The sequence below is a fragment of the Benincasa hispida genome, chromosome 1, assembly GCF_027475165.1.
Source record: "Benincasa hispida cultivar pf3 chromosome 1, pf3_genome.v1.1, whole genome shotgun sequence".
NCBI lineage: Eukaryota > Viridiplantae > Streptophyta > Magnoliopsida > Cucurbitales > Cucurbitaceae > Benincasa > Benincasa hispida.
The window spans coordinates 22,655,928-22,682,128 of NC_143478.1; the positions used below are offsets into that span (position 1 = coordinate 22,655,928).

The window sequence follows — 26,201 nt, forward strand, 5'->3', positions numbered from 1 at the left end:
CTACCTTTTGTCTCTTAATTACTTTCTTTTATACTTGCATTTTTATTCATTTTGGTACAAAACATTTTTCTTATCGTTGTACCTTTAAATGCAAACATTTTGATCCCTATAACATAAATTTTCCCTTTGATACAAATTTATTGCTATATTTAAAAGAATTCGGTGTATGAGATGTGATGCTAACATACTGATCAAAAGAAATGAGATGAAAATAAAGGTCAAGTGACCAAAATAGCTACTTTTCTAGACTAGGATAAAATAATGGACATATTTTCTGTGCAAATGTAAATTTGCAAAGAACCGCTGGAGATTGAAGGTTGAAAATCTATTAGAATAACCCTAGAGGCTATTATAGGATAAGATAATAAACATATCTTACACATAATAAATAGATAAGAAATAACTTAATTAAAAAAAAATCCTCATATAGTTCAACTAATTTTCAATCCCTATATATTATTAAACCTCGAGAAAAGACTATGGTAATCTCATATAAACAAGGATCATGATGATTAAGAAATTGAAAGTACAAAGATAATATGATGATTGACATTACCTGACCATGACATAGAATCTAGTCTCTTTTAATGAGACAAATTCTCTTTGAACTCAAAAGATCATAAAGCGAATTTGTTGAAGTTTATCTATATCGCACGATGCCTTATGAAACTAGATAAACGTCGACTAGGGACCAAAAAGAGGAGAGAGGTACTCTTATATGTCAAAGATGCTTCCTTTTAGGTGGCCATCAAAGCCTTGGCGCTGAGACTTATCTTAATATCATAGAATAGAATGTTTATCGTTGTTGTTCTTAGTTGGGTTGCAAATTTGTTCTTTCTTAATGCTACAAAGAAGAGAGAGAACAAATAAAGAACACTGCTGTAGGGATTTGAAAATTTTGGGAGCACAGAAAATAGAGTTTAAGAGTAGATTTGGGGTATGTGGGTTAGTTAATCTTAATCCTGTGTGAGCTGGATCCACTCTCCCAGGAGTGACCCACTTTGAATAAAATATTATGATAACCCAATGAACAACGAGCCCCTAAATAACAGAGAAATCGACCTCCAACTAGGAACAGGGTTCTTCAACCGTTCCACTCCAATCTCAGAGTTGTATATAAAAATTTCTCTCTCAAATACCCATTTTCCTTATTCTATCTCTGATTTCAGCTAACCCCAGATGGATTCTCTTAATTTTCCCACTTTTGGAGTCAAAAAGTGAAGTGTGAAATGCAGCTATCTCAATTTTGGGTGTTTCTGTTGATGTCGTTTGTTTGAGATTTGGGGTATTGAAGGGTAATTCTGAATCAAGTTGAGGGATCGATGTCTACAGCCAGTTCGAGTTCTGTAAGGAAAGCCGGTGAAGCTGTTCCCGACCAGTTTCCGGCCGGCCTTCGTGTTCTGGTTGTGGATGATGATCCGACCTGTCTTATGATCTTGGAGAAGATGCTTCGTATTTGCCGCTATGAAGGTAAACTTTTCAGGTCCAAGTGATGTATTTCTTGTTTCTTGGTCATGGAATCTCTCAAATCTTTGTTATTCACTTTGTTTTTGAAGTACCCAAATGCGATATTGATAGTTTCTTGGGTCTACGACTGAAATTACTGTCACTTCTGTTGTCGTCTGTTCTGCTTTCCTTGTTTCAATTTAGGATGTGAGAGTCTATTTTATACTTGGGATTTGGATACAGGGTTTTGTTTCCCCCCCGCAAATTATCTTGATTTGAGATCGTGAGTTTCTTTGAAATTTATGAGTCTGTTCAAATTTTTGACTCGTTTGCATTTGTAATCTCTCTTCTGAGTTGCCCATATTTGGATTAGGGAACATGTCTATCATTTCGTTGGCTGTCTTTATCTGAGACCAGAAGTTGTGTTATCATGTAAATGGTAAACCATTAATGGACAAGGTGTCTTGTTTTTGCGTGTTTCAGTAACAAATTGTAGTCGAGCCGAGGATGCGTTGTCTCTTCTTAGACAGTACAAAAACGGGTTTGATATCGTTTTGAGTGATGTTCACATGCCAGACATGGATGGATTCAAACTTCTGGAGTACATTGGATTGGAAATGGACTTACCAGTAATCAGTAAGCAATAAATTTTGTTGAATTTCAAGTTCATAATACTAAATGATGTTAGCTTGATGAACTGGTTTCTAATGAGGGGACTTGTGTAGTGATGTCGGTGGATGATGGGAAAAACGTGGTCATGAAGGGAGTGACTCATGGTGCTTGTGACTATTTAATAAAACCTGTTCGAATTGAAGCGCTGAAGAACATATGGCAGCACGTTGTTCGCAAGCGGAAGAATGAATGGAAGGAGTTGGAGCAATCTGGATGTGTCGATGATGTAGATCGGCAGCAAAAAACTAATGAAGATGCAGATTATTCATCATCTGCTAATGAAGGGAGTTGGAGGAACTCAAAGAGGAGGAAGGATGACGTAGAAGATCCTGAGGAGAGGGATGATTCATCGACCCTAAAGAAACCAAGGGTCGTTTGGTCTGTTGAGCTGCATCAACAGTTTGTGGCTGCTGTTAATCAACTAGGAATTGATAGTATGGGGTTTTCTCTCATCTTCTTTTGCACTCCATTATATCATATTTGTATGAATGTATGTCTGTAGAGAAAATTGTAAACTTATGTTGAGTATCTGATGAGGGCCAGAGAAATGCTAAATCAAATTCCACTAATGGGAGTAAGGGAATATTTCAAACTTGAAACCATCTTGCTTTTGCAACCTCACTTTGTCTTCTGGAATAAAATGTTAATAAGAACCATGTCATCATTGACTCCATAGATGAAATTCTATATTTGTCTTTGTGAATTTTTAATTGGGTTCTAGCATGATTTTAAATTTCTAGAGTTTAAGCATATATTTTAGTAATTTCTTTTAAATTTGTGGTATGCCTTTTCTTACCTTTGTAAAATTCAATCTATAATTACAGAGGCTGTACCCAAGAAGATTCTGGAGTTGATGAATGTCCCTGGACTCACTAGAGAAAATGTTGCCAGTCACCTTCAGGTAAGGACTGACCTAGAATCGTGTTCATTTTCATGAGTCCTCGTCTATCCTATTTCTATAGCTTCTCTTCGCATGAGACTTTCTCATTTGATTATAAATGTGCTGCACCTTTAATGTATAGAAATATCGCTTGTACCTGAGAAGACTAAGTGGAATCACACAAACCCAGAGTAATTTAAACAACACATTCATGAGTGCCCAAGATGCATTTGGCCCATCGCTGAACGGCTTGGATCTTCAAACTCTTGCTGCTGCTGGTCAACTCCAGCCACAAAGCCTTGCTACACTTCAAGCAGCTGGATTTGGTAGGTCTACAGCAAAATCCGGCATGCCCATGCCTCTTGTTGATCAGAGGAACCACATTTTTAGCTTTGAAAACCCAAAGTTGAGATTTGGTGATGGGCAACAGCCACACTTGAATGGTAGTAAACCAATGAATCTACTTCATGGAATTCCAACGACTATGGAGCCAAAACAACTTGCTAATCTGCAGCATTCTGCACAATCTCATGGGAACATGACAATGCAAGTTAATGCCCAAGGAGGCCAATCTAGCTCTCAACTAATGCAGACACCTCAACCACAAGCTAGAGCGCAGATCCTTAACGAAAGTACCTCAACTAGTGTAACAAGGCTTCCACCAACAATGCAGCAGTCAATTTTGCCAAATGGAACTACTGGTGCGGTTTTGGCTAGGAATGAATTTGCCAATAACAGCAGAGTTGGAGGATACAATCTAGTTTCACCAGCATCAACAATGTTAAATTTCCCCTTGAACCAAACTGCAGAATTGCCTGGTAATAGTTTTCCTCTTCAAAGTACCCCAGGAATGTCAAGCATCGTGCCAAAGGGAAGATTCCCGGATGAGGTTAACTCAGACATTAAAGGATCTGAAGGTTTTGTGCCAAGTTATGATATGTTTAGGGATCTGCATCCTCAGAAAGCCCATGATTGGGACTTGCAACACGTAGGCATGACCTTTGATACATCTCAAGGTAGTCTCGACATTCCATCCTCTGCTTTTGCTCACCAAGGGTATGCCTCTAGCCAACAAAATGGACAAAACAGGAACACATCTACCGCAGGCAAGCCCATGTTCTTGTTGGAAGAAGGAAGTGACAATGGGAATGCACAAAGTATGGGCCAACAACTCAACCCTCTTTTTGTTGATGGTTCGGTGAGAGTTAAATCTGAAAGAGCTCCAGATACTAGCAGTCAAGCAGACCTTTTCTCTGAACACTTTGGTCAGGAGGACCTAATGAGTGCACTTCTTAAGCAGGTTAAATTGCAGTACCATTTTTGTATTTCTTTCACCTTACCTGGAATCCGTACAATCAAACTCGGTAAGTTTAAGGTAGTTATTACTAATGGTAAATATTTCATTTGACAGCAACAAGGAAGCATTGCAACAGCTGAAAGTGAATTGGAATGGGTGTTTCATCATAATACTCCTGTTTAGAATATTGCTTTAGCTTGCAGTCAGAGTGTGTCCATTGCTTAGTTTTGGTTAGAAGAATGTGAACAGGCATAACATTGCTGGTTTCGAGGGGGATGGGCCTTTCAATTCAGCAGGCAGAACATTTAGACAGATCACTTTAGCTGTAATATTCTGAAGCACATTTTAGCACTAAAGCATACTATGCAAATTGCATATGTGCAGATTCTTTCGACCGCTTCCACAGAGAGACTAACTCGAGTCTAATTGTGGAACTGGCCATTACTGCGGTGCTCTTGATGCATGGAATCGAGATTTTTGACGCAATTGCAGGTTTTAGGAACCCCCTTCATGACTCCAATAACCTACTGAAATAACTCTATGTTCAAAGCAATTGCAGCTCACTTTCATGTACATATTCTGTTAGATGGTACACGAAACAAGTCTAGAGATACTCAGTTATCCTTTTGTACTCGTAAAATTTTGAGATTATCGTTCATATGTCGTTTCCATTTATATTTGTCTTTCAGTTTTGGGCATTTTTTCTCTGCTTTTAAGGTATATAGGCTCTAGTTTCATATAAGATGTTGATTCTCATGTTGAAGAACTTGCTACATAATATGAAAGCAATGATGCATGGGTTATCTTATCCTTTGGATTCTTGTACGAGTATTAAGTTCAAGTTGGGTATAGTATGATTGCTTGACAAGGGTTTTATTTTTTTTATTTTTTTTTTTAATTTTTTGATATTTTGTAAATGGACAAGAAAATGAAGAAGTTGTAAATATGAGTTGTTGACTTGAAATGCAAATTTATCAGCAAGGGGAAGTCATTATGTCTAATAAAGCAAGGGAAGTTATTAGAGAACATGTCAGACAAGGTTGGTTTCAATCTTCATTTTGTCCAAAATCTCTCAAGTCTCTGTATTTTAGACATTTTCACATATTCACAAACTAATAGAAAGAAATTGAAAGCTCATACAAATTCAGCTTTATGTTTAATAAATTCACTAATTTTTAAAAGTTAGTCGAATATGACAAATATTTTTTTATACAAAATTAAAATTCAAGAACTTATTAAACACAAAATTAAAATTTAATCATTGAACATGTTTTAAAATTCAATAATCTAGAAAAACACTTACCTAAAAATTAGGGACTAAATTAAGTTTAATGTAACTTTCCTCTCTTGTATTTTTATATTGTATTTAATAAAAGTTTTTTGATCACCAATTTTCAAAATTGATAATGGGTTCATAAATGAGACTGAAAATATACATGTTTGTGATCTTATAAAATTTTTATCAAATGAAATATGAAAAATTAAGATCCCATTTGATAATTATTTGATTTTTTTTTTCAGTTTTTTAAATATGAACCTATAAACACCATTTCACCTATAAATTTTTTACTTAATTTTCAAAAACTAAACGATTATCAAACAACATCTAAATAAAATAAGCTTTCTATTGTAATTAAGGAGGTTTGTGCATAAATACAGAACTAAAGTCAACAAATTTCACGAGAAAAGCAACTTTTCAATCCAATATTTACCCCTACAGGGTTTGAATATCTGTATCAAAGAAACAAGTCCTGATGAAAAATACAAGAAGAAGTAGGTTTAACATTTATAATAACAAAAATTATAAAACTTCAAAACAATGTTTTTAACTACCAAAATTCAGTAAGGAAACAATCACATACACACCCCTTTCTCCGGCATATATATATATATATACTGTAGCAGCTCAAAAAATACAAGCCATGAGAACTGGCAGAGCAATGATGCATTTTAAACCACAGATTTCTTGAGTTACTGTCATTTCATGTACCTTCTTCTTGTGTAGAGTGAGCTTAAAGTCTCATTTCTCAGAGTATTAATCTCAGTCAAGTCTCTGAAAATACTCCATATCATCTTCAGTTCCTCAAAGAATGAAAAAATGAACAGCAGCTACAACACAATGTCATCCTTCGCATTCTTTCCTGGCTATTGCTGAATGAACATGAAAACCAGTAGTAGGATTAGGATACTTGGAATGAATGAAGCTAAGTTCCTTCGGCTGTTGTTGGCTGGGAACATTTCTGGAAGCAAGCATTCCTCTCCATTAAAGAACACTTTTGTAGGAAACCCATCTCCAGCAGCCATGTTAAGACCTTGTATGTTCTTCTTTGTAAATGAGATCACAGATTGCTGTTTTCCAGGTACCCGTGGATCTCTTGCCGGGTTTGCCCCGTCTGTTTCTCCTACGAGATAGTTTAGTCCAGGATTACCCTGCATAAAGATAGTATTGTTGGAACCATTCAATTCCAAGGTGGTTGCATTGAACGAGTACATTGCCTGGAAACCAGGTGCTGCTTTGTTCATCTGAACTGCAGCAAACCAATCTGCAAAATTCACTTCGTCCCAGTTGAAGAGAGTGATCCTCGCACTCCATCCGTCCCTATAATCAGTATACAAATGCCAATTGATACTGACGCCACAGTTATCCGCACAAGGCATCGGTTTGGGGGATGGGAAATGTTTCAGACCAGCCCAAGCAACAGCCATAGCGGTCCTATTCTCAAAAGGAACAAGAAGGGCTTCAGGTGGGAGGAGCATTGCAGGGGAGGTTGCATTACATGTACGGGCTGACTTTTGCGAGCATCCACAAGCACACGTTCTGCACGGGATGACAGAATCGTTGTAGTAAGATGAAAACGAAACACAGCACTTCGGCGTGTCACCCTTGGCATGTGTTATATTGCAAACAACCTGCCAGCTCGCTACTGCAGTCGAATTCAGTGGTAAACCACTTGAGTGGGGGAATTCACTAGGACTTACCCTCACTGGCTGGCCACATTTATATGTGGGGTTGAGAATGCCACTGATCTGCCAATTCTGAGGTGGTGTAATCTGGGATCTATTAAGATCCGGTGGCATTTTAAACACTTGCATCTGAAATGCAGAAATTGACTTGCTCGGGTCCATATGAGATGGCAAGATTGTCCCATTTCGACAGCAGAAAGGGATTAACCCGAGAGTGGTGTCATTGGCCTTGGTTGGAGGTAAATCAACAATAGTTGGCCTTCTTTCACAACTTAATACATCGGAAAAGTCCAAGTCCCGATAATAAGTGCCTTGTCTACCAAAGATGCAGTCAGTAGAATCAACAACCGAAGGATAAGCCCCTTTCATTGTATAGATAAACTCATCCCTCATCCAATCCCAGCTCAATTTCCAATAGTCAAGACGACCAAGAGGATTATGGTTAGCAATTGTAACTTGTGCCCAGTAACTTGAATCATATGTCCTTGTCACATCATACATGATCGTTAGATCACCATTTTGACGAGGCAAGAACTCTTCACTGGTTGTGATATTTGTTTTCACGCTTGGATCAGGTATGCAACAGACGTGCATCTCACTCTTTCCTGAAATTTCGAGAAATAAAATTCAAACTCAAACTCAACAACCTCAAGAAATTTCAGACAGAATCAAAAGCAAAAGAGAGCTTCCCCCCCCAAGAAATGAAGGCCCACCGAGAGCTAACCGAACTCCCAATCATAAACAAGCTCAATGTAAAACTTGACATCCAGATTGCAAAAATTACAACTACTCAGAAACTTATCAGAAACTACAGAAAACTAGAATAGATCACCAGAGTCTAGCCTTGTACAAACAAATTAACTAATGCATAACGAGCAGAAAGAAACCCAGATTGTAAAATCTTCCAATAACTGAGAAACTGATCAGAAACTGCAGAAAATTTGGGATAAATCGGTAGAATCTAGGTGGAAGAGAGGGGGTACCCAGCCCAAACAAAGTTAATGTAAAAACAAGCAAAACCCAGATTGCAAGATTGTTCAACTACTTAATAAAAGGCAGGAAATTTGGGGAAAATCACCAGAAACAAAAGAAACAGAGATGGTACCTTGTAGGTTTGGCTTACGGCACAGATATCCATCATTGGCAAGAGATATATTCGAAGGCATCGGACTCTTCGGAGGGGCAACCCCAAATTGGGTCCCAAGTAACTTGACTTGGACTTGCATCTGAGTGATATCCCCAGCAGTTTCAATAGCCGTCTTCAAGTCGGTCATCGGAAAACCAGCGAAGACAGTACCATTGCCAACGTTACCAGGGAAGGAATTACCATCAGCGAGAACAGCGCCGGAGGCCGAGACCAAGAACTCATCGTGTTGAAACCCCACAAAAACCCTCCAAGACTTGAGCTCCGTAAGGCCGTTGTTGAGAACGGAGAGAGTGGACTCGAATCGGTAGGGCTGGTGAGCGAGATCAGTGAGATTTGGGGGAAGCTTGGTTCCTTGATCGAAAGAGTAGGACAAGAAGATGCCATTGCAGGAACCGGCGGCCGGAGGTGGAGCTTGGTCAGTTGGCTGAGAAATCGAAAAGGGTATGGCCGTAAAGATGAGGAAGAGGATGAGATCGGGAAAGGCCATGATTTTGGGGATTCAAGGTTTGTGGGTTTGAAATTTTGAAATGAAATAGAGTAGAATTTAGAGAGAGAAAACGCGTAGATTGAGTGAGAAAGTGATGAACAGCGAAAGAAATGGTGGAGAGGAAATTCAAAGCACGTTGTATATGAAAATTGTTTTGGTGAGGAAAGAAGAAGAATTTTGTATATTAAAATGGCCGTCTTTGTTTGAGCTGTTCAAAAGGACATGGCCAAAAGCCACGAACCACAGGGACGGTCACCGGGAGACTATCCGTTGATTCATTTTGATTTTTGAGTTTTTTTTTCTCCTTTACCTTTTTCTCTCTTTTTTTTCCCCTTTATTATTTATTATTGTTATTATTATTAATATTATTGTTATTTTTTTGTCTGGGGATGGGACGTGAAAAAAAAAAAAAGCAATTATTTTATTTATTTTTGGATTTTCAAAATGAAGCCACCTTTCATTTGAATAATTTTAGAGCCCAAATTTGGATTCGACCAACGGCAAGAATGACAAAAGGTTTTTTTTCCCTTTTAAAAATCGGGAACGTAATATGTATATTGCAAAAAAAAAAAAAAAAAAGAAGTTAATTAAAAAAAAGTTTAAATATGTGCAATAAGTTTTGTTCTATTTTAGTGATATATTTTGTCCAAATCTTAATTTTAGTCTTGTTTTGTTCTTTTTTTTTTTTAATTAAATTTGAAAATATGTTCAGGTAATATTTTTTAATGAAAATTAATGTTATTATTTAATTAATTTTGATTAGAAAAATGATTTTAATAAATTAAATTTAAGATTTATTGATAGTACATACACAAATTAAATAATAAGAATATATTATTAAAACCAAGTGATACCTCAAGTTTATGAACTAAAATGATTAAAACTTAAGTGAAGCTCTGATTTGATTTTTTGAGTTTTTGCTTTCTCTCCTCCTTTTCTTTCTTTTTTTTTTCCCTCTTAATTATTATTGTTAATATTAATAATATTATTATTATTTTGTTTTGGGTACAGCATGAAAAACAAAAGAGCAACAATAACAACAACAATAATTACTATTATTATTGACTTTTTTTACATAAAAATTCGAACTTTTCAAATGAAACTACTTTTCATTTAAATAATTTTAGAACCTTCAATTGGGATCTACCATCAGCGAGAATGACGAAAGTTTTCGTATTATCAAGTGGCATCTTGATAATTTTAGTGTTTGTGTTCTTTACATTGACGAAGTTGAGTCTCGTTTAATTTGGCTATTTGAGAATGTGTTGGATCTCTTAGAATATCTTATTGGGATGTAGAACTTAAGTTGTTGTTATTTATCATATTTTAGAGAAGGTGTAATTATTGTGTTGATAAGCTTAATTTTTCTAGGTTGTGTGCTTTTTTGTATGATAATTGTTTTCTTTGTCCAATTTTTTCTCATCTTTTTTGTGTGTTCTGTTTGTGCATTTGCAAAATAAATGTGTATTTTGCAAAAGAAGGAAGCTAATTAAAAAAACAGCTAAAATACTATTTTAGTTAGATTTCATGTTTTATTCTCTACTTTGTCCAAATCTTAAATTTAATTTCAGTCTCTTTATAAATTTTGAAAATATGCCCACATAATATTTTTTATAAAAATTAATATTATTATCTATTCAATTTTGATAAAAAAAAAAAAATTAAAGAACTAACCTTAAGATTTATTTAACAAAAAAAAAAACTTTGGGAGAAATTACATTTTTCACTATATATACTCGACTCACTAGATTAATTTTAAGACCATGGTAGAAAATACCTTTGAATTTTAGGTTTCGTCTAAAAACAATATTTGATTTAGCTTTGGGTTCTAAATTTTTAGAAAAGTCAATGAAAACATTGATAAAATGTAAAAGTAAATAAATATTTTACACTTTTTAAATAAATTAAAGTATTTATAACGTTAAAAATAAAAATTTTAAATTTTTAAATAAATTAAAGTATTTATAATTTTATATTATATTTACGTTAATGATATTTTGTTATTTATTTTTGATGTTTTATGAAATTTTTAGGAGTTGGGTAGTACAAATATTTTATCAATTAAAATTGTTAGGACGAAAGGCGAGGTAGATCAAAATGTGTAATATATCACCTAATCAAATTATTATTATGTTTACTTATTTTTAAAGTTGTATTTAGTTTGAAAGTGTCTCGCCGTAGATTTGATGAGTTCAATCAAAAAATGTCAAAATTCTAGGTAAAGGTGCAATTAATTCTATAAATATTTTCGTTAAAAAAATCTACAAATATTTACAAGTATATCGTTTTCATATCTATTATTTGGTTTGGTCTTTTTTTTTTTTTTTTTCTTTCTTTGGGACTTTGAAACAAAGTTTAAACATGTCCCTAAGTGAAATTTGTATATAATCTCAAGTGATTCAAAGTAGAAAAGGTTTTAGGGTATAAATGAAAATAACATTTAGGATAAATTAGAAAACAAAACTACGTATATGAGATATTTAAAATGGTCAATTATTTGCTTCTAACATGAATAAAATAAGAGTGTAATCCTAACTATAATTGTTCGAGTTAGTAGTTATATTTATTTAAGTCATAGGTTTGAATCTCTACCTTCTATATTTAGATTACAACGCTGGAAGGTTACGTTTTAAAAGTATTGAGACTACATTAAGTCATTTAGAGTTTGTTTAATTTTTTTGCAATGTCATATATTGTGGGTGGATTCTGGAATCAAGGGTAAAATGCTCAACAGATAGCAAACAAAGGAGAGAAGAGCAAGCTCAAAAGACATATGAGCCTAGTCATCCTTGGCCAAGCCGAGGTCAAACACATCAATAAGGGTCCGGGGTTGATGAGCCCAACATAAACTTAACCAAAAAGGGACATGACCCTAAAAGCGTAACTAAAAATGTTGGACTGGTCAACCTCGGTTCAAGGAGAATCCAGGAACAAACAACCCAAAAACCCTAATAAGATAAACAATATGGGGAGGATCGAAGTCTATAAATACATCATTATAACTCAATATGAGGTAACTTAAACTTCCAAGTTCTTCTCTATTTCACAATTCTCTTACTGACTTAGGCATTTGAGCCCCTTTTTCTTTATTTTGCAGGTCCTCTCTTCCCTAAATTACAAATTTACCATTAATGTCGCGTGAAGGTCAGATGCACTTTCCCTTGGCTAAAATTTGGCATCAACAATTGTCGCTGTCTGTAGGGACGAGAGTGATCTACCAATGAAAAATTAAGAGTCTTTGCAAAATATAAGAAATAAAGGCTACGATGGACTAGTTCCCATAAATCATTATAAAGAAGAAATTTTGAAGATGAAAGTCATAGGTGAATTAGATCCCCATGAACAAAATCAAAGTAAGGCAATGTGTTGGAGAGTCGAAGTTGAGTTCAAAACGACATAGGCCAAGGCCGACACTACCAATGTCGAGGATGAGGTCGAGGCTGGGACTATCAAGGCAAAAATCGGAGCGATCAATGCCGAGACCGAAGCAACCAATGCAGAGACCAAAAAACTAAGGTTGAGGCTACCATTGTTGAGGCAAAGGATATCAAATTAAGGCCAAGCAAACCAAATTGAGGCAAAGAGCCAAATCTGAGGTTGAGGCTCAAAATTATTAATGGAAAGTGAAGTTATGACCAAAATTTCATAGGGAACTGGACGAGGCCAACCCTAAGTGCACCAAGGAACAATATTTTCATTGTCCAAACACATCCAAGTACACCATGCGCACTATAGAAGATGGCTAAGATGGAGGCTAAGGTTGAGGCCGACCTTGAGCACACAAGGGCTAGAGATCACCCCATCCTAATGTCTAGGATTTTATGTGAACTTTAAGTGTCCAGGGTTGAGGTTGAGGTCAATGTCGAGGCTGACTTATTGAGGTCGAGGTCAAATTATTCGACAAAATTACGAAGTGACATAAGAAAGAATATACCAAGTGGAGTCGAGATTGTTAACTCATAACTACAAAATAACTACAAAATAGCCAAACCTCGAGCTGAAAATGGCAACTAAGAACAAAAGTGGGCAAGGGAGCTGGCTTAAGATTGGCCCAAGCTAGCATGCCCGCCTTTGGCCAAGGCCGAGGCCGACCCTTGCCAAATGCCTAGACAAGTTTTACGCATATACCAACCCAAGAGATAATTTTAGGATTGGGGTGCAGTAAAAAGAAGACGCTCGGTTGAGGCCAAGGTCGAGGTTGACCTTTGTCAAGTGCTTAACGGTGTAAGTTTTATGCATGTCCTAACCCAAGAAATCATCTAAGGCTTAGAGTATTTCCAAAAGAAGAAGTTCGGCCTCTACCAATGATAAATTTGGTGCTCTTCTTGACCTATTAAGTTATCTAGATAACATGAAGTGACTCCAATAATGGTAACGACCATGCATGGCAATGACTCCAAACGACAATGTCGATGACAAGTACAGAAGAAGATGTGAGCAAGACGCAACTTCCTATTCATGGAGTTAGTATTGAGAACTTAATGGGAGTGATTATGAGTGAGATATGATGAGGGTGCTACATATGTGCAAACCTAGCTGGGATACACCGGTGCACCTGCTGATCCACGCCATAAAAATGGAGGGGGGGGGGGGGGGGGAGGGGAGGAAGATTTCACCTTCCCTTTGTTCTTTTGGTTATATTAATGAGATTGGGAGTGGGATATAATGAGGGTGCTATGTGTGTGTCAATCTAGTTGAGATACATTGGTACACCTACTGAACCACACCCTAGGAAAAATGGGGGAATAGTTCATCTTCCCTTTTGTTCTTTTTGTTATATTAATGAATTATTGAGATATAGATATAATGAGAGTGCTATATATATGTTGACCTAGTTGAGATACATTGGTGCACCTACTAAACCACACCCTAGGAAAAAAAAGCAAAAGAGGCAAAAAGTTTCAGAATGATGGAATTCTTTAGCTTTTTACACCAAGAAATTTTTACTCAAAATGGTTTAATATGAGCACAATGTGCATTGAAGATTATTGTGATAACGTAAAGACATTGTCATCATTTAGCAGTTTTTATGGACAGTTTTGAAGAAATCTATGTTTCACCAATGATAGGAATATATTCGAATCAAATTGATGTTTACCAAATATTCTTCCATAGCATCTTAAAATTATGTTAATTTATGATGTTAACCTGGAACTGCGTAAAATAGAAGGTCAAGGCCGACCTTTTGAATAGGGAAGCCGAAGTCAACCCAAGTCAAAGGAAGATCAAGGCTGACCATATGAATAGGAAAACCGAGGTCAATCAAAATAAAAGGGAGGTTAAAGTCAACCCTATGAATAAAGAAGTCGAGACCAACCAAGTTAAAGTGAAGCTGAGGCTAACCCAAGTCAAATGGAAGCCGAAGATGATCCAAACAAAAGAGAGGTTAAGACTAGCCCAATTAAGCAACGAAATAAAGATCCACTCATTCATTGATAAAGCCATACAACAAGTATTAAGGAAGGAGAAACTAAACATCCAAAAAAATAACCAATACGAAAAAAAATATAAAACCAGCAAATAGAACAACATAGTAGCCAAGAAGAGCCTCAAGCATTAGCATCAACATTATTATCAAAATAGTGAAAAGCATAAAGGATCCTCACGCAAAGTTTCAAAATCCTGAGTTGAAATCCTGCATTTTGGTATAAGTTTCTGTTTTCATAAATTTCTATTCAAGATACGCAATGTCGGAAAGAAGAGATTCAACTCTTTGAGTTTAATATAAAGAGTGGAAATGTTGGCTTTGGAAGATTGAATATCTACCTGAGAGTCATAAAAAAATGGTTGAGGTGAGCAATGTTAGATTTAGCCTGAGTTAAATTCTTCATGAGGTACATGAGATTCCATCAAATAGTTGATACAGTTAGCCATGCTCATGGTCAAAGTAGTGATACGAGAGTAGGACTGAGGAAGGAAAGACAAAGGAGGCCATTTAAAGTTAACAACCTAAAATGGTCGACCCTACCTTAATAAAAGTCAAGGACAACCGAAAAATAAGAGGGTTGAGGTCGAGATCGAGGAAAGAACTTAAGAGATAGAAGATGACGAAACCATGAGGGGAAGTGAGTCCAAGAGAAACTAGTATGTGTTAGAACTAAAGTAGGACCAAAGCGATGATATTTATCAAGGCGAGAAATAGAGTCCAAGAAAGAAGCTATACTAGAAGTGTTAAGGTTGGTGCCCTAAATCTCGTAGGGTCCTATAGTTTATAATTGTATTATACAAACAATTTATTTATTTAATAAATATGAGATGTTTTATTTGACTTTTAGTAGCATTAAACCTACAAACCAATAAACTAACATCCAAGGTTATCATTTGTAGCTTAGACATGTATGTAGAGACATATAGGTGGATCATATTTAAGTAATAACCTAAATGGTCTGTAGTAGATGGATAAGGTTGGATACTTAATCCTAGTGACACTCCAAGTATGACCGACTTTGTAAATGTTACAATTATTGTAAAGTGCTACAAATGATCTAATCCTGATAATTCATGTCGAGATATGTGAGCGGGGGTATTCTATACAAAGGAGTTTGTATAATACCAAACCACGCAATGACTAGTCTCATTATATAACACCGTTCATAATAGAGGTTTATATTTCACCAGGATGACTATAGGTGACATGACCTGAATCCTGAGTGAGTTATGAACTCTTGCCTATGAAGACAGTCCTTTTATTTGTATGGGTGAGAGTGGTTAGATTATCAACTCAACAAGCCTACTATTTTTTGGGATTCATATGATTGGAAAACACAGCTACACAAGACAAAATTCACTCCTTCCCTGAGGTCAAGGTAAGTAGATAAATTACTCTCTTAAGAGCTGATTTCGAGGCTTGAATAATGTGGCGCCACACCCTTTCTTGGCTGAGAAGGGTTTAGTCATATTTGGACTATGATTTATTATTCATTAGAGGGATCAGTGGTACTTAAGGTTAAGGAGTTAGATATAACTACAGGTGAAAAATGGTAATTTAGGCCTAGTTGTATTTACGAGCAATTTATGAAGGGTCATCGCATTGTTGATTGGTTATATCCAATGGACACAGAGATATATCTGTAGTGCAAAGAGTGCAGTTGTTGGTTTTTAACGGATTGTCCGAGAGTTAATGGATGTTGACTAATATAATTAAAGGAATTTAATTAATTATTCAAGTACCATTTGAGCTTCAAGCTACAAGTCTATAAGGTCCCCTTTATAGCTCAACAGGGATTAAATGAGAATTGATTTTGGATTAATTTGAATCGTTCAAATTAATTGAGAGAATTGATTATATGTGATATAATTAATTTAATTTAATTATATATGATATAATTACTATAATATATTTAATACATTATAAAGTTTATTTGAGAGGAAATAAATATTTGAATATGATTCAAATATTAATTATTTGAATTTGATTTATATAATTAAATTTAATATAAATAGGATTTATATTAAATATATTTATTGAGAGAATTAAAATTATAGATTATATTGCATGTGACACAATATTAAACCATATGTTATATGTTATATATGATATAATACACACACATATATACACACACATATATACACATAAATTAAATTTATTTATTTTAATTTTTGAAATTAAGGGAGGGAAATAACTTCCATCTCCTATCCTTTTTCAACTTACGTAGTGAGTGGGGTTTTGGTTGGGATTTTTTTTTCTTCTCCTTCTTCGTTTTGACAGAGGAGAGAAACACACATAATAGTCTTGAGATTTTTGTTTTTCTGAATCCCTCTTCTCCTCTCTAATTATATATATATATATAACAAATATAACCTATGGTTTAATATTGTCATATACACTATAATCTCTAGTCTTAATTCTCTCAACAAAGATATTTAATAAAAATCTTATTATATTAAATTTAATTATATGAATCCAATTCATACAATTAATATTTGAATCATATTCAAATATTTATTTCCTCTCAAATAAACTTTATAATGTATCAAATACATTATAGTAATTATATTATATATAATCAAATTAAATTAATTATATCAGATATAAATAATTTCCTCAATTAATTTAAACAATTCACATTAATCCATGATTATCATTTAATCCCCATTGAGCTACAGAGAGGATCCTTTATAGGTACGAGATATTGCACATAAAAAATTGTATGATTAGAAAAATGAGGAATCAAGCAAGGCAACTCCAACAAGGAAAAAAGAATGATAGCAACTTACTATATTCCCTATACCTTGTTGGAACTACATAATAAGAGCCTTCCGGGCCAAGAGAGGTCTAGTTTCTGCTACCCAAAATCAGTTATTTTTCTAGTTATTTATAGAGAATGGACTATTTACAACAACTCCACCTATTAGGAACAATTTTATCTAGGGCTAGTTGAACCAATGCCAGGAAACTTTGGAGGAAAAGTCGAATTGATTTCCATCATAGTAATCATCAAAATCGTCAAAGGTAATTAAGTAATAGTTATCATCACTAGTCATATGAAAGGAATTTCAGATAGGAAGATACTAAAAAGAAGAAAGTGTGAAGGAAAGAAAACCCACCTTAAGAAAGTTGGACTTAAGAGGAATGAAGAGATGAGGTATGTGCCATTGGGGGCTTAGGATGGTAATATAGAGAGTTGAAGAAGTGAGGGATTAGCCTCGGGATGAAGGCCAAGGAAGAGGGTGAAGACAACTTTGTTTCAAGAAAAGAAAAAAACAGAAGAAAATGTGAGAAAGGAAAGATTAAAGCCAAGATAAGAAGCCTAGAAGATGCTCCCTAGAGCTTAACAAGAAAACATAAGAGTCTAACTTCCAAAGTAATATGATATCACAATGCCCAAGCATGGGAGGCAAGAGAAAACATGATACAACAATTCTAGAACATCATGAGGGACAACGAAATAGGTAAAGAGGGGAAAGTTCAATTCCAAAGATGCAAGTTTGGAGACACCCAAGTCTGGTCGGCGTTGGTTCATAGCAGACCAAAGAGAGGGTGACATGTGGCACCAGAAAAATTGAAGGCAAATTTTGTGAATAGTAGTAGAAGTTGAAGCAACTTAATTGACAATGGTAAGATAGCTGTAGTCGGAAGGGTAAAGCAGCAAAGAGTATCGATATAGAGAGGCTACAAACTAGACAAAGAACCAAGGAAGTAAAAACAATAGTATTGGCACATCATGAAGTGATGGATCAAAGGAAAAAGAATAGAAGATAAACAAAATACATGTGAAAAGTTTGTTTTGAATAAATTTAAAAAATCTAAGAAAATAGTGATGCATGGTCGGCCTTGGCCCATAGCCAACCAAAGAAGGTCTAGAAATCAACATCATATAGGGGCTTTAAACCAGCTAGTTCAATAATATCAACCAAAGGAATGAAGAACTACATAACGAATTGAGACAAGAAGCAACAATGAGATGGGAAAAGCAATAGAAAATAGATGACAGGAAAGAAAGGAATGCCAGGAAGTCAAGATTTAACTAGGTAGTATTCCAGGCCAACTCCTGATCCAGGGACCACTCAAAATTACTTGAGCAATAATCTATTGTTGGGGCCTATCCTGGAAGTGGACCTAACACGATTTGGTGCATAACTTCGTCACGAGATGAAGAAGCGTGTTGAAAAATCGATTGAACCCCAAAAAAGTTTGGATTTGTGATTGTCTAAGTGTTAGAAAGAAAGAAGGAACAAAACTTGGTAGAAAAAACAAGTAAGTCGAGAGTGAGGAGGAAGAGCGTTAGGGTTGATGGGAAAATTAGACAAAATTGGACAAAATTAGGATTAATTAAGGTGTCCCTAACCTTAATTTAAGTTTTAGTGGATATCAATAAGATGTTTTGACCTTGGAATTGAATTAATTTGGAATCTTAAGTTAATTTTTAAAGTAATTAAAAGATAAAATTGCAAAGTAAACCCTATACTGGGTCAAATTAGGGTTTGGGGAAGGTTTAAATGAAATTAGTTACATTTGAAAATTGGTTTGCAAGCTCAGATTTGATTTTGAGTACAGGATGTGTTAAGAGTTGGGATGTTAGATGAACAAAGAGAAGTTATGCTTAACGTCTTCACACTGTGTTCTAGATTAGAGGAGAAATCTGGAACGGGGTACGACAGGCTTGATAGGCTCAACAACCCCTAGCAAGTCTGAAATAAGTTTTATGATGGGGAGGTGTAGAGTTTGAAGGGGAGATTGTACTCCCAAGATAGGTTCCGAGAATTAAAATTTGCAACTAAAAGCCTAGAAAATCACAAACCCTAACTTAGGAGTGAAGGCTAATGTTGTGGGTGGATTCTGGAATAAAGGGTAAAATGGTCAATGAACAACAAACAAATGAGAGAAGAGAAAGCCCAAAAGAAAGATGGGCTTGATCGACCTTGGCCAAGCCGAGGCCGAGCCCATCAATAAGGGCCCAAGGTTGATGAGCCCAACATAAGCTTAGCCAAAAAAGGATGGAATCCTAAAAGCACTAAGTAAGAATGTTAAACTGGTCAATCTCGGCCCTATGAGAATCCAGGAACGGTCGGCTTAAAAACCCTAATAAGGAATAAAAGAAGGATTGAAGCCTATAAATACATCATTATAACTCCATTTGAGGTAATTTAAACTTCTAAGTTATTCTCTATTTCATAATTCTCTTACTGGCTTTTGCACTAGAACCCATTTTTCTTTGTTTTGCAAGTCCTCTCTTCCCCAAATTACAAATTTACTGTTGATGCTGCGTGAAGATCAGGTGCACTTTTCCTTGGCAAAAAATTGGCATCAACATCATACATTTCTATTACTTAATTCAAGTCAAAATCTTAGAAAAAAAAATATATTTTAAGTGATCCAATTTTTTCTTTTTTAGTATATGCATTTTTAAATTTTAAATTTTAAAATGCATAATTATATTAAAAAATAAAAATGTTAATAAATATAATATTCTAGATTAAAGATTAAACTGATTTTTGTTAAATTAAAATATAAAAAATGCTATATATAATGCGAAATTAAATTAATCTTTGTTAAATTGATATTACTATATAATAATTAGAGGGATTTTAAAAAATAGAAATGTAATGACCCGACTTCTTAGACTCAAGCTAGGTTGTTACTAAACACATCAATGCATGGAAGTTAAAACGACATCCTTTTTATTGCGAAATAAATGCTAAATAAATAAGGTAACTTAAAAGATCTTCATTAAATTCAAATATTGAAATCAAATGATAGGGTACCCATAAGTCATAAATGGAAATAAACAAGTCTGAAAACAAATCTCAAACAATAAGTTTCAAATGTCAAGACTGAAAGTGAAAAACATAAAATATGAGCGGAAGCATTAAAAATGGTCCCCAGTGGCTCGTTCGTGGATTCCTCTTATCATTCACCGTTGCGTCCCTACCCTTACCTGAAACATAAACATGAGAAAGGGTGAGTTAAAATACTTAGTAAGTAACCCCACTACTGGGGTTAAGCTAGACATCTATGTCCTCTAGATACCTACCTTCCGTGGAATATATGAACTGCTTTAGTCCTCATGGGACACATAAATACATGAAAAACTTATTTCTATCCTACTGTAGTTATGTATGCCCACTATCTTTAGTAAGTCCCGTAGGACCCACAACCTTTGGTGAATCCCGAAGGAAATACAACCTCTGGTGAATCTCGAAGGAAACACAACCTCTGGTGAATCTCGAAGGAAACACAACCTCTGGTGAATCTTGAAGGAAACACAACTCCTGGTGATTCCCGAAGGAAACACAACCCTCGATGAATCCTAAAGGAAACACTCCCAAAGGAAATACAATCTCTGGTGAATCCCGAAGGAAACACAATATCTGGTGGGCATCTAACTAATCAGTAAGGATACTATCACAGTCTCAACATCACAAGTATCACAACATAGTTCTATAACATACACATACACCTCAACATCATGGCTCTACAACATACATATATGCCTCAATATCCTCATATCAAATACAACCTCATGGAATCAAGTATCATCTCATGCTAGCATGCAAGTATCTATGTGCACAAATAAATCTTTTAGATCCTCATACAAGAACATACATCACTCATACAATACTATCCATCTATCATGCTATCGTTCTGTCATAATATTCATCTATCATGCTAGCATATATCTAGTATCTGGCCCGTGGGCAGTTCCAGTAATAAGATTACTTACTTCGATACTAGATTCAGATATCGATCCAAGCGGCAGTCTTCAATAATCATTCTTTGAATTCAATTCCTCAACGAAGCCTGACCAACAACCACCCTCAAGATTCCAATCTCTAAATTCTTCCTTCAATCAGACCTTGCTTCCAACTTTTAATCCTTTTCTCCCATAAAATTTTTAATTCACAAAGAATTTAACTCACCCCTTCCACAATGAAATTAATTCTTGACATTAATTTCAAATTAAATTTGTGTGACATAATCCCCTTCCAAAATGAAAATAATTCTTGACATTAATTTCAAATTAAATTTGTGTAACATAACCCCTTTCCAAAATGAAATTAATTCCTGCCATTAATTTTCAAATCGAATAATTTCAACGTCAATCCATTAATTTCCAAATTGAATAATTTCAACGTCAATTCATTAATTTCAAAATTAAATAATTTCAACGTCAATAATTAAATTCCCACGGTTACACTTAAGTCCAAAAATTCCCTCAAATAAAAATTACTGAAATTACATAAATATAAAAATTCGGGGTGTTACATTCTTCCCTCCTTAAAGAACTTTCGTCCTCGAAAGTTCATTCCTGAAAAAGCTTCGGGTACTGGGTCTTCATCTCATTCTTTTGCTCCCAGGCAACCTCCTTGAATTGGTGATTCTGCCACAGGACTTTCACAAATGCAATCTCACTGCGGCGCAATGTCTTTACCTCTTTGGCGAGAATCTCTACAGGTTTCTCCTCGTAGCTCAAGTTGTCATTCAACTACAAGAGCTCAAAGTCAACTACATGGGAGAGGTCTGTTACATACTTTCTCAGCATCGAAACATGGAAGACATTGTGAACTAAAGAAAGTGATAGACACAATGCCAATCGGTAAGCTACGAGACCAATTCACTCCAAGACCTTGAAAGATATAAATAAACCTCGGGCTCAGCTTCTCTTTCCTTCCAAATCTCAAAACACCCTTCATATGTGCCACCTTTAAGAACACTTTATCACCAGCCTCAAATTCTAGGTCCTTACGTCTCACGTCGACGTGGCTATTATGTCTGCTCTGAGTCGTTTGCATATGAGCCTTGATCTTTTGTATTGCCTCATTTGTGGCTTGCACTAGCTCAAGTCCTAGCAATTTCCTCTCTTCTACCTCATCCCAACACACGGGAGACCTACAGCTCTTCCTATAGAGGGCTTCAAACGGCGACATGCCAATGGTAGCCGGATAACTGTTATTATATGAATTCCATCGAATGCAGGTGAGAGTCTCAATTCCCTAAAAGCTCTAACGCATAAGTGCACAACATATCCTCCAATGTCTTGTCCAACCGTTCTTTCCGACCATCAGCCTGTGGATGAAAAGCTGTACTAAAATCCAATTGAGTACCCAATGCTAACTGGGGACTCATCTAAAAACCAGATGTAAAATGAGGGTTACTATTTGACATAGCTGAAACTAGTATCAAAAGAGGTATGACAACCCCTTCCATTTATAACTATGAAACTTAAGATGCTGAAAACCAACAATACTTTAACATGTTCAAGCTGAGAACTATGAAAACTATCGTAAGCTTAAGAAAGTCTTATCCACTAAAAACATATATCTGAGCTTGTCATTCTATCACAGGGAAAACTTCATGTGTAGTGGAAAAACTGGTCATGCTATATAATGTGTCATCTAAAGATACGTACCAGAACAAATTTGCTCAACTGAAAACTGCTTCTGCTTTAGAAGCGCTGACTATGATGTCTTTGTTAGGGTCTACATGTCTAAGAATAACTCTGTCTAATTAGGTCTCACATTCATGAGAAACTCATCATGAGGCTCTATACTTTTATGGGCTATAAAACTTACTTGAACCAATCCTCATATTATCCTTTAGCCATAAAACAATCACATATCATTACTTAGACCCTGTTGCAGATGAGTCTAAAATGCCCTCTGAAAATGAGGTTTTGAAATTCCTGGATGCTAAAGTATTAGTCAATTGATAACACATTTCCATAACCTTTTAATAATCGTAATTGATCCCCGAAGTTAGTTTTTACGATAAAACCTTTTTGATTCATAAGTCATAGCTTGAATTGCTCGTACTCCCTAGAGCTAGTTAACTCATTGCCCATGCAAGGGAAAACATACTATCCTATACTGCTCCAAACCTACCTATAGCAACTTCTTGTTATCAACTTAACTTTATTACAAGTCTATCCCTTATGCCAATGGTGATATTGGAAGATCCAACTTACTTACTTTTGTGCATATACCACTTTTGTCTACCTTAAGCTGGATTAAGTTCCTTTTTCAATCAAATTGATGGTCTTGCTAGTTCATGTTTTGAACTTGAACACTATATCAAAATTCCTTAAATCTTACTAATGCCCTCAATGATTTACCTCTTAACTAATGAAGCCTCAACATACCATGTCAATAGTTCTTGAGCATTTACTGTTACTGGTAACTCCATTTTAGCTTATCCCTTCTCAATTTTTATTTCGGTAACAGATTCTTGTGTTAAAACAAAGTTCCATACCGATCACCTGTGTAAGCTATCTTTCCATCCAACTCATATTCTCCTAAAGTTCCACATGATAATGAGATATTTTTCTTTTACACCAAAACATATCATGCCTCCAAACCATACTTAACTTGGAGTTTTGAACACATTAAGTTCTTTTCTCTTTCCAAAAGAGTAAACTTTCTTGGATTTTCTTTTTCCACTTTTCAAGTGGAACATAATCTCTTTACTAAAGTATATTTTACTTAACTCCTTTATAAGTCTTATCTCTTTCACTAAGAATTTTCATCTTGTAGAATTCTCCTTTGCCAATTTTCATGCTTTCAAACTCCAAAAGACTTTCGTTTGTTCAAATTTGTCCAACTTTGATCTCCTCATCATAATAAGGCTATGGATTTAATTAATCTAGGTACTCTAAAATAATCCTTCAACCCAAATAAATAACACTTTGCTTTAACCCCTTTAAGTGTAAACTTATGTCCAACTATTTTGGCTTCCTTTAATGACATCAACTTAGCTAGATATTCCAAAAGAATCTTTCATATCACTACACATACTTTACCTAGTCCATCAAGTCGTAGTATTACCAAAGTGATTATGATTTATTAATCATTTCCAAAATTCCTCTAAAAATGTTTGGTTTTAATATTTCAGAACCTTTAATAAATCCACAATCTCTTCTTTTTCTCCTTCTTATCCATAAAACAACTTTTAATCTTATACTTGAGTACGTGGCCTGTGAAGGAATTTATTTATACTAACACCAATTGCACTACTCAACAAAAAAACATAACACTAGTCCTTAATGAATTCTTATCTAGACAATTTTATTCCTTGGCTTAAATATATACATATCTTTATTCCTAAACTGTCATAACTCTACATAGTTTCATCAATCTTTTAAGATCTCTGAATTGAGGTATATATTTGTTCGCCTCTAACATAATTTGTATGAGATAAAATAGTGCGAAGAAACCTCTTAATTTTACTTTTTTTCTCCTTTTGTAATGGCGTACCTGAATAATTTGATTATAATAACTTCTAACGAGTCACTGACCTAGCATTAGAATATAAGTAGTGCATTTAAGCTAAACAAATATTTTAATGCACAACTACCATAAGACATACCTGGCGATGACGAGGAATCCATTCATGGGCCATAGGGACAATTTAGGCCTACAGAACCCAAAACATGGCTCTGATACCAACTGTAACAACCCAACTTCCTTGGAAGCTATGCCATTACTAAACACATACATGCATGGAAGTTAAAACGACATCCTTTTTATTGTGAAATAAATGCTAAATAAATAAGGTAACTTAAAAGATCTTCACTAAATTCAGATATTGAAATCAAATGATAGTGTACCCATAAGTCATAAATGGAAATAAATAAGTTTGAAAACAAATCTCAAACGATAAGTTTCAAATGTCAAGACCGAAAGTTAAAAATATAAAATAACTCTTAAAACATGAGTGGAAGCATTAAAAATGATCCCTAGTGGCTCGCTCATGGATTTCTCTTATCATTTACCAGCGCATCCCTACCCTTACCTGAAACATAAACATGAGAAATGGTGAGTATAAAATATTCAATAAGTAACCCCACTACTGGGGTCAGGCTAGGCATCTATGTCCTCTAGATGCCTATCTCTAGTGGAACATATAAACTGTTCTAGTCCTCATGGGACACATAAATATATGAAAAAACTTATTTCTATTGTAGTTAAGTATACCCACTATCTTTATAAGTATTGTAGGACCCACAACTTCTGGTGAATCCCAAAGGAAACACAACCTCTAGTGAATCTTGAAGGAAACACAACCCTTGGTGATTCTCGAAGGAAACACAACCCCCGGTGAATTCCGAAGGAAATACAACCCTTGATGAATCCTGAAGGAAACACAATCTCTGGTGAATCTCGAAGGAAACACAACATTTAGTGGGCATTTAACTAATCAGTAAGGATACTATCACAGTCTCAACATCACAAGTATCACAACATGGTTCTATAACATACATATATACCTCAACATCATGGCTCTACAATATGTATATATGCCTCAATATCCTCATATCAAATACAACCTCATGGAATCAAGTATCATCTCATGCTAGCATGCAAGTATCTACGTGCACAAATAAATCTTTCAGATCCAAATACAAGAACATATATCGGTCATACTATACTATCTGTCTATCATGCTATTGTTCTATCATAATATTCATCTATCATGCTAGCATATATCTAGTGCCTGATCCGTGGGCAGTTATAGTAGTAAGATTACTTACTTTGATACTAGATTCAGATATTGATCCAAGCGGTAGTCTTCAATAATCAATATTTGAATTCAATTCTCTAACGAAGCCTGAGCAACAACCACTTCCAATCTCCAAATTCTTTCTTCAATCAGATCTTGCTTCCAACTTTTAATCATTTTCTCCCATAAAATTTTCAATTCACAAAGAATTTAACTCACCCCCTTCCACAATGGAATTAATTATTGATATTAATTTCAAATTAAATTTGTGTGATATAACCCCCTTCCAAAATGAGATTAATTCTTGACATTAATTTCAAATTAAATTTGTGTAACATAACCCCCTTCCGAAATGAAATTAATTCCTAC

At 35.1% G+C, this 26,201-nt stretch overlaps 3 protein-coding genes across 3 annotated transcripts; 1 reads left to right on the top strand and 2 right to left on the bottom strand.

The window, feature by feature from the left end:
- Positions 1-648: 648 nt before the first annotated feature.
- LOC120084149 (two-component response regulator ARR2-like) lies at positions 649-5,103 on the top strand. The gene is made up of 6 exons (XM_039040050.2): positions 649-1,470; positions 1,930-2,082; positions 2,172-2,552; positions 2,943-3,019; positions 3,141-4,298; positions 4,410-5,103. Exons 1-6 carry the CDS (start codon positions 1,323-1,325, stop codon positions 4,476-4,478), a joined length of 1,986 nt encoding a protein of 661 aa, XP_038895978.1. The 5' UTR covers positions 649-1,322; the 3' UTR covers positions 4,479-5,103.
- Positions 5,104-5,988: 885 nt separating this feature from the next.
- On the bottom strand, positions 5,989-9,218 carry LOC120091174 (COBRA-like protein 7). The gene is made up of 2 exons (XM_039049077.2): positions 8,365-9,218; positions 5,989-7,864 (listed from the first exon to the last, which is right to left on the bottom strand). The coding sequence occupies exons 1-2, from the start codon at positions 8,891-8,893 to the stop codon at positions 6,441-6,443; spliced, it is 1,953 nt and encodes a 650-aa protein (XP_038905005.1). The 5' UTR covers positions 8,894-9,218; the 3' UTR covers positions 5,989-6,440.
- Positions 9,219-21,639: 12,421 nt separating this feature from the next.
- LOC120076244 (uncharacterized) lies at positions 21,640-22,463 on the bottom strand. The gene is made up of 3 exons (XM_039030009.2): positions 22,384-22,463; positions 21,869-22,283; positions 21,640-21,822 (listed from the first exon to the last, which is right to left on the bottom strand). The coding sequence occupies exons 1-3, from the start codon at positions 22,461-22,463 to the stop codon at positions 21,640-21,642; spliced, it is 678 nt and encodes a 225-aa protein (XP_038885937.2).
- Between the last annotated feature and the right edge of the window lie 3,738 nt (positions 22,464-26,201).

Excerpts from the sequence above, each read along its gene's own strand:
- LOC120076244 (XM_039030009.2), bottom strand. The coding sequence starts at position 22,463 with ATGAGTCCCCAGTTAGCATTGGGTACTCAATTGGATTTTAGTACAGCT. Across the intron at positions 22,284-22,383 it reads GCTGATGGTCGGAAAGAACG|TTATCCGGCTACCATTGGCA; the intron begins GTTGGACAAGAC and ends ATATAATAACAG. Across the intron at positions 21,823-21,868 it reads CATGTTTCGATGCTGAGAAA|TTGAATGACAACTTGAGCTA; the intron begins GTATGTAACAGA and ends GAGCTCTTGTAG.
- LOC120091174 (XM_039049077.2), bottom strand. The coding sequence starts at position 8,893 with ATGGCCTTTCCCGATCTCATCCTCTTCCTCATCTTTACGGCCATACCC. Across the intron at positions 7,865-8,364 it reads CCGTAAGCCAAACCTACAAG|GAAAGAGTGAGATGCACGTC; the intron begins GTACCATCTCTG and ends TCGAAATTTCAG.
- LOC120084149 (XM_039040050.2), top strand. The coding sequence starts at position 1,323 with ATGTCTACAGCCAGTTCGAGTTCTGTAAGGAAAGCCGGTGAAGCTGTT. Across the intron at positions 2,083-2,171 it reads AATGGACTTACCAGTAATCA|TGATGTCGGTGGATGATGGG; the intron begins GTAAGCAATAAA and ends GGACTTGTGTAG. Across the intron at positions 4,299-4,409 it reads TGAGTGCACTTCTTAAGCAG|CAACAAGGAAGCATTGCAAC; the intron begins GTTAAATTGCAG and ends TTCATTTGACAG.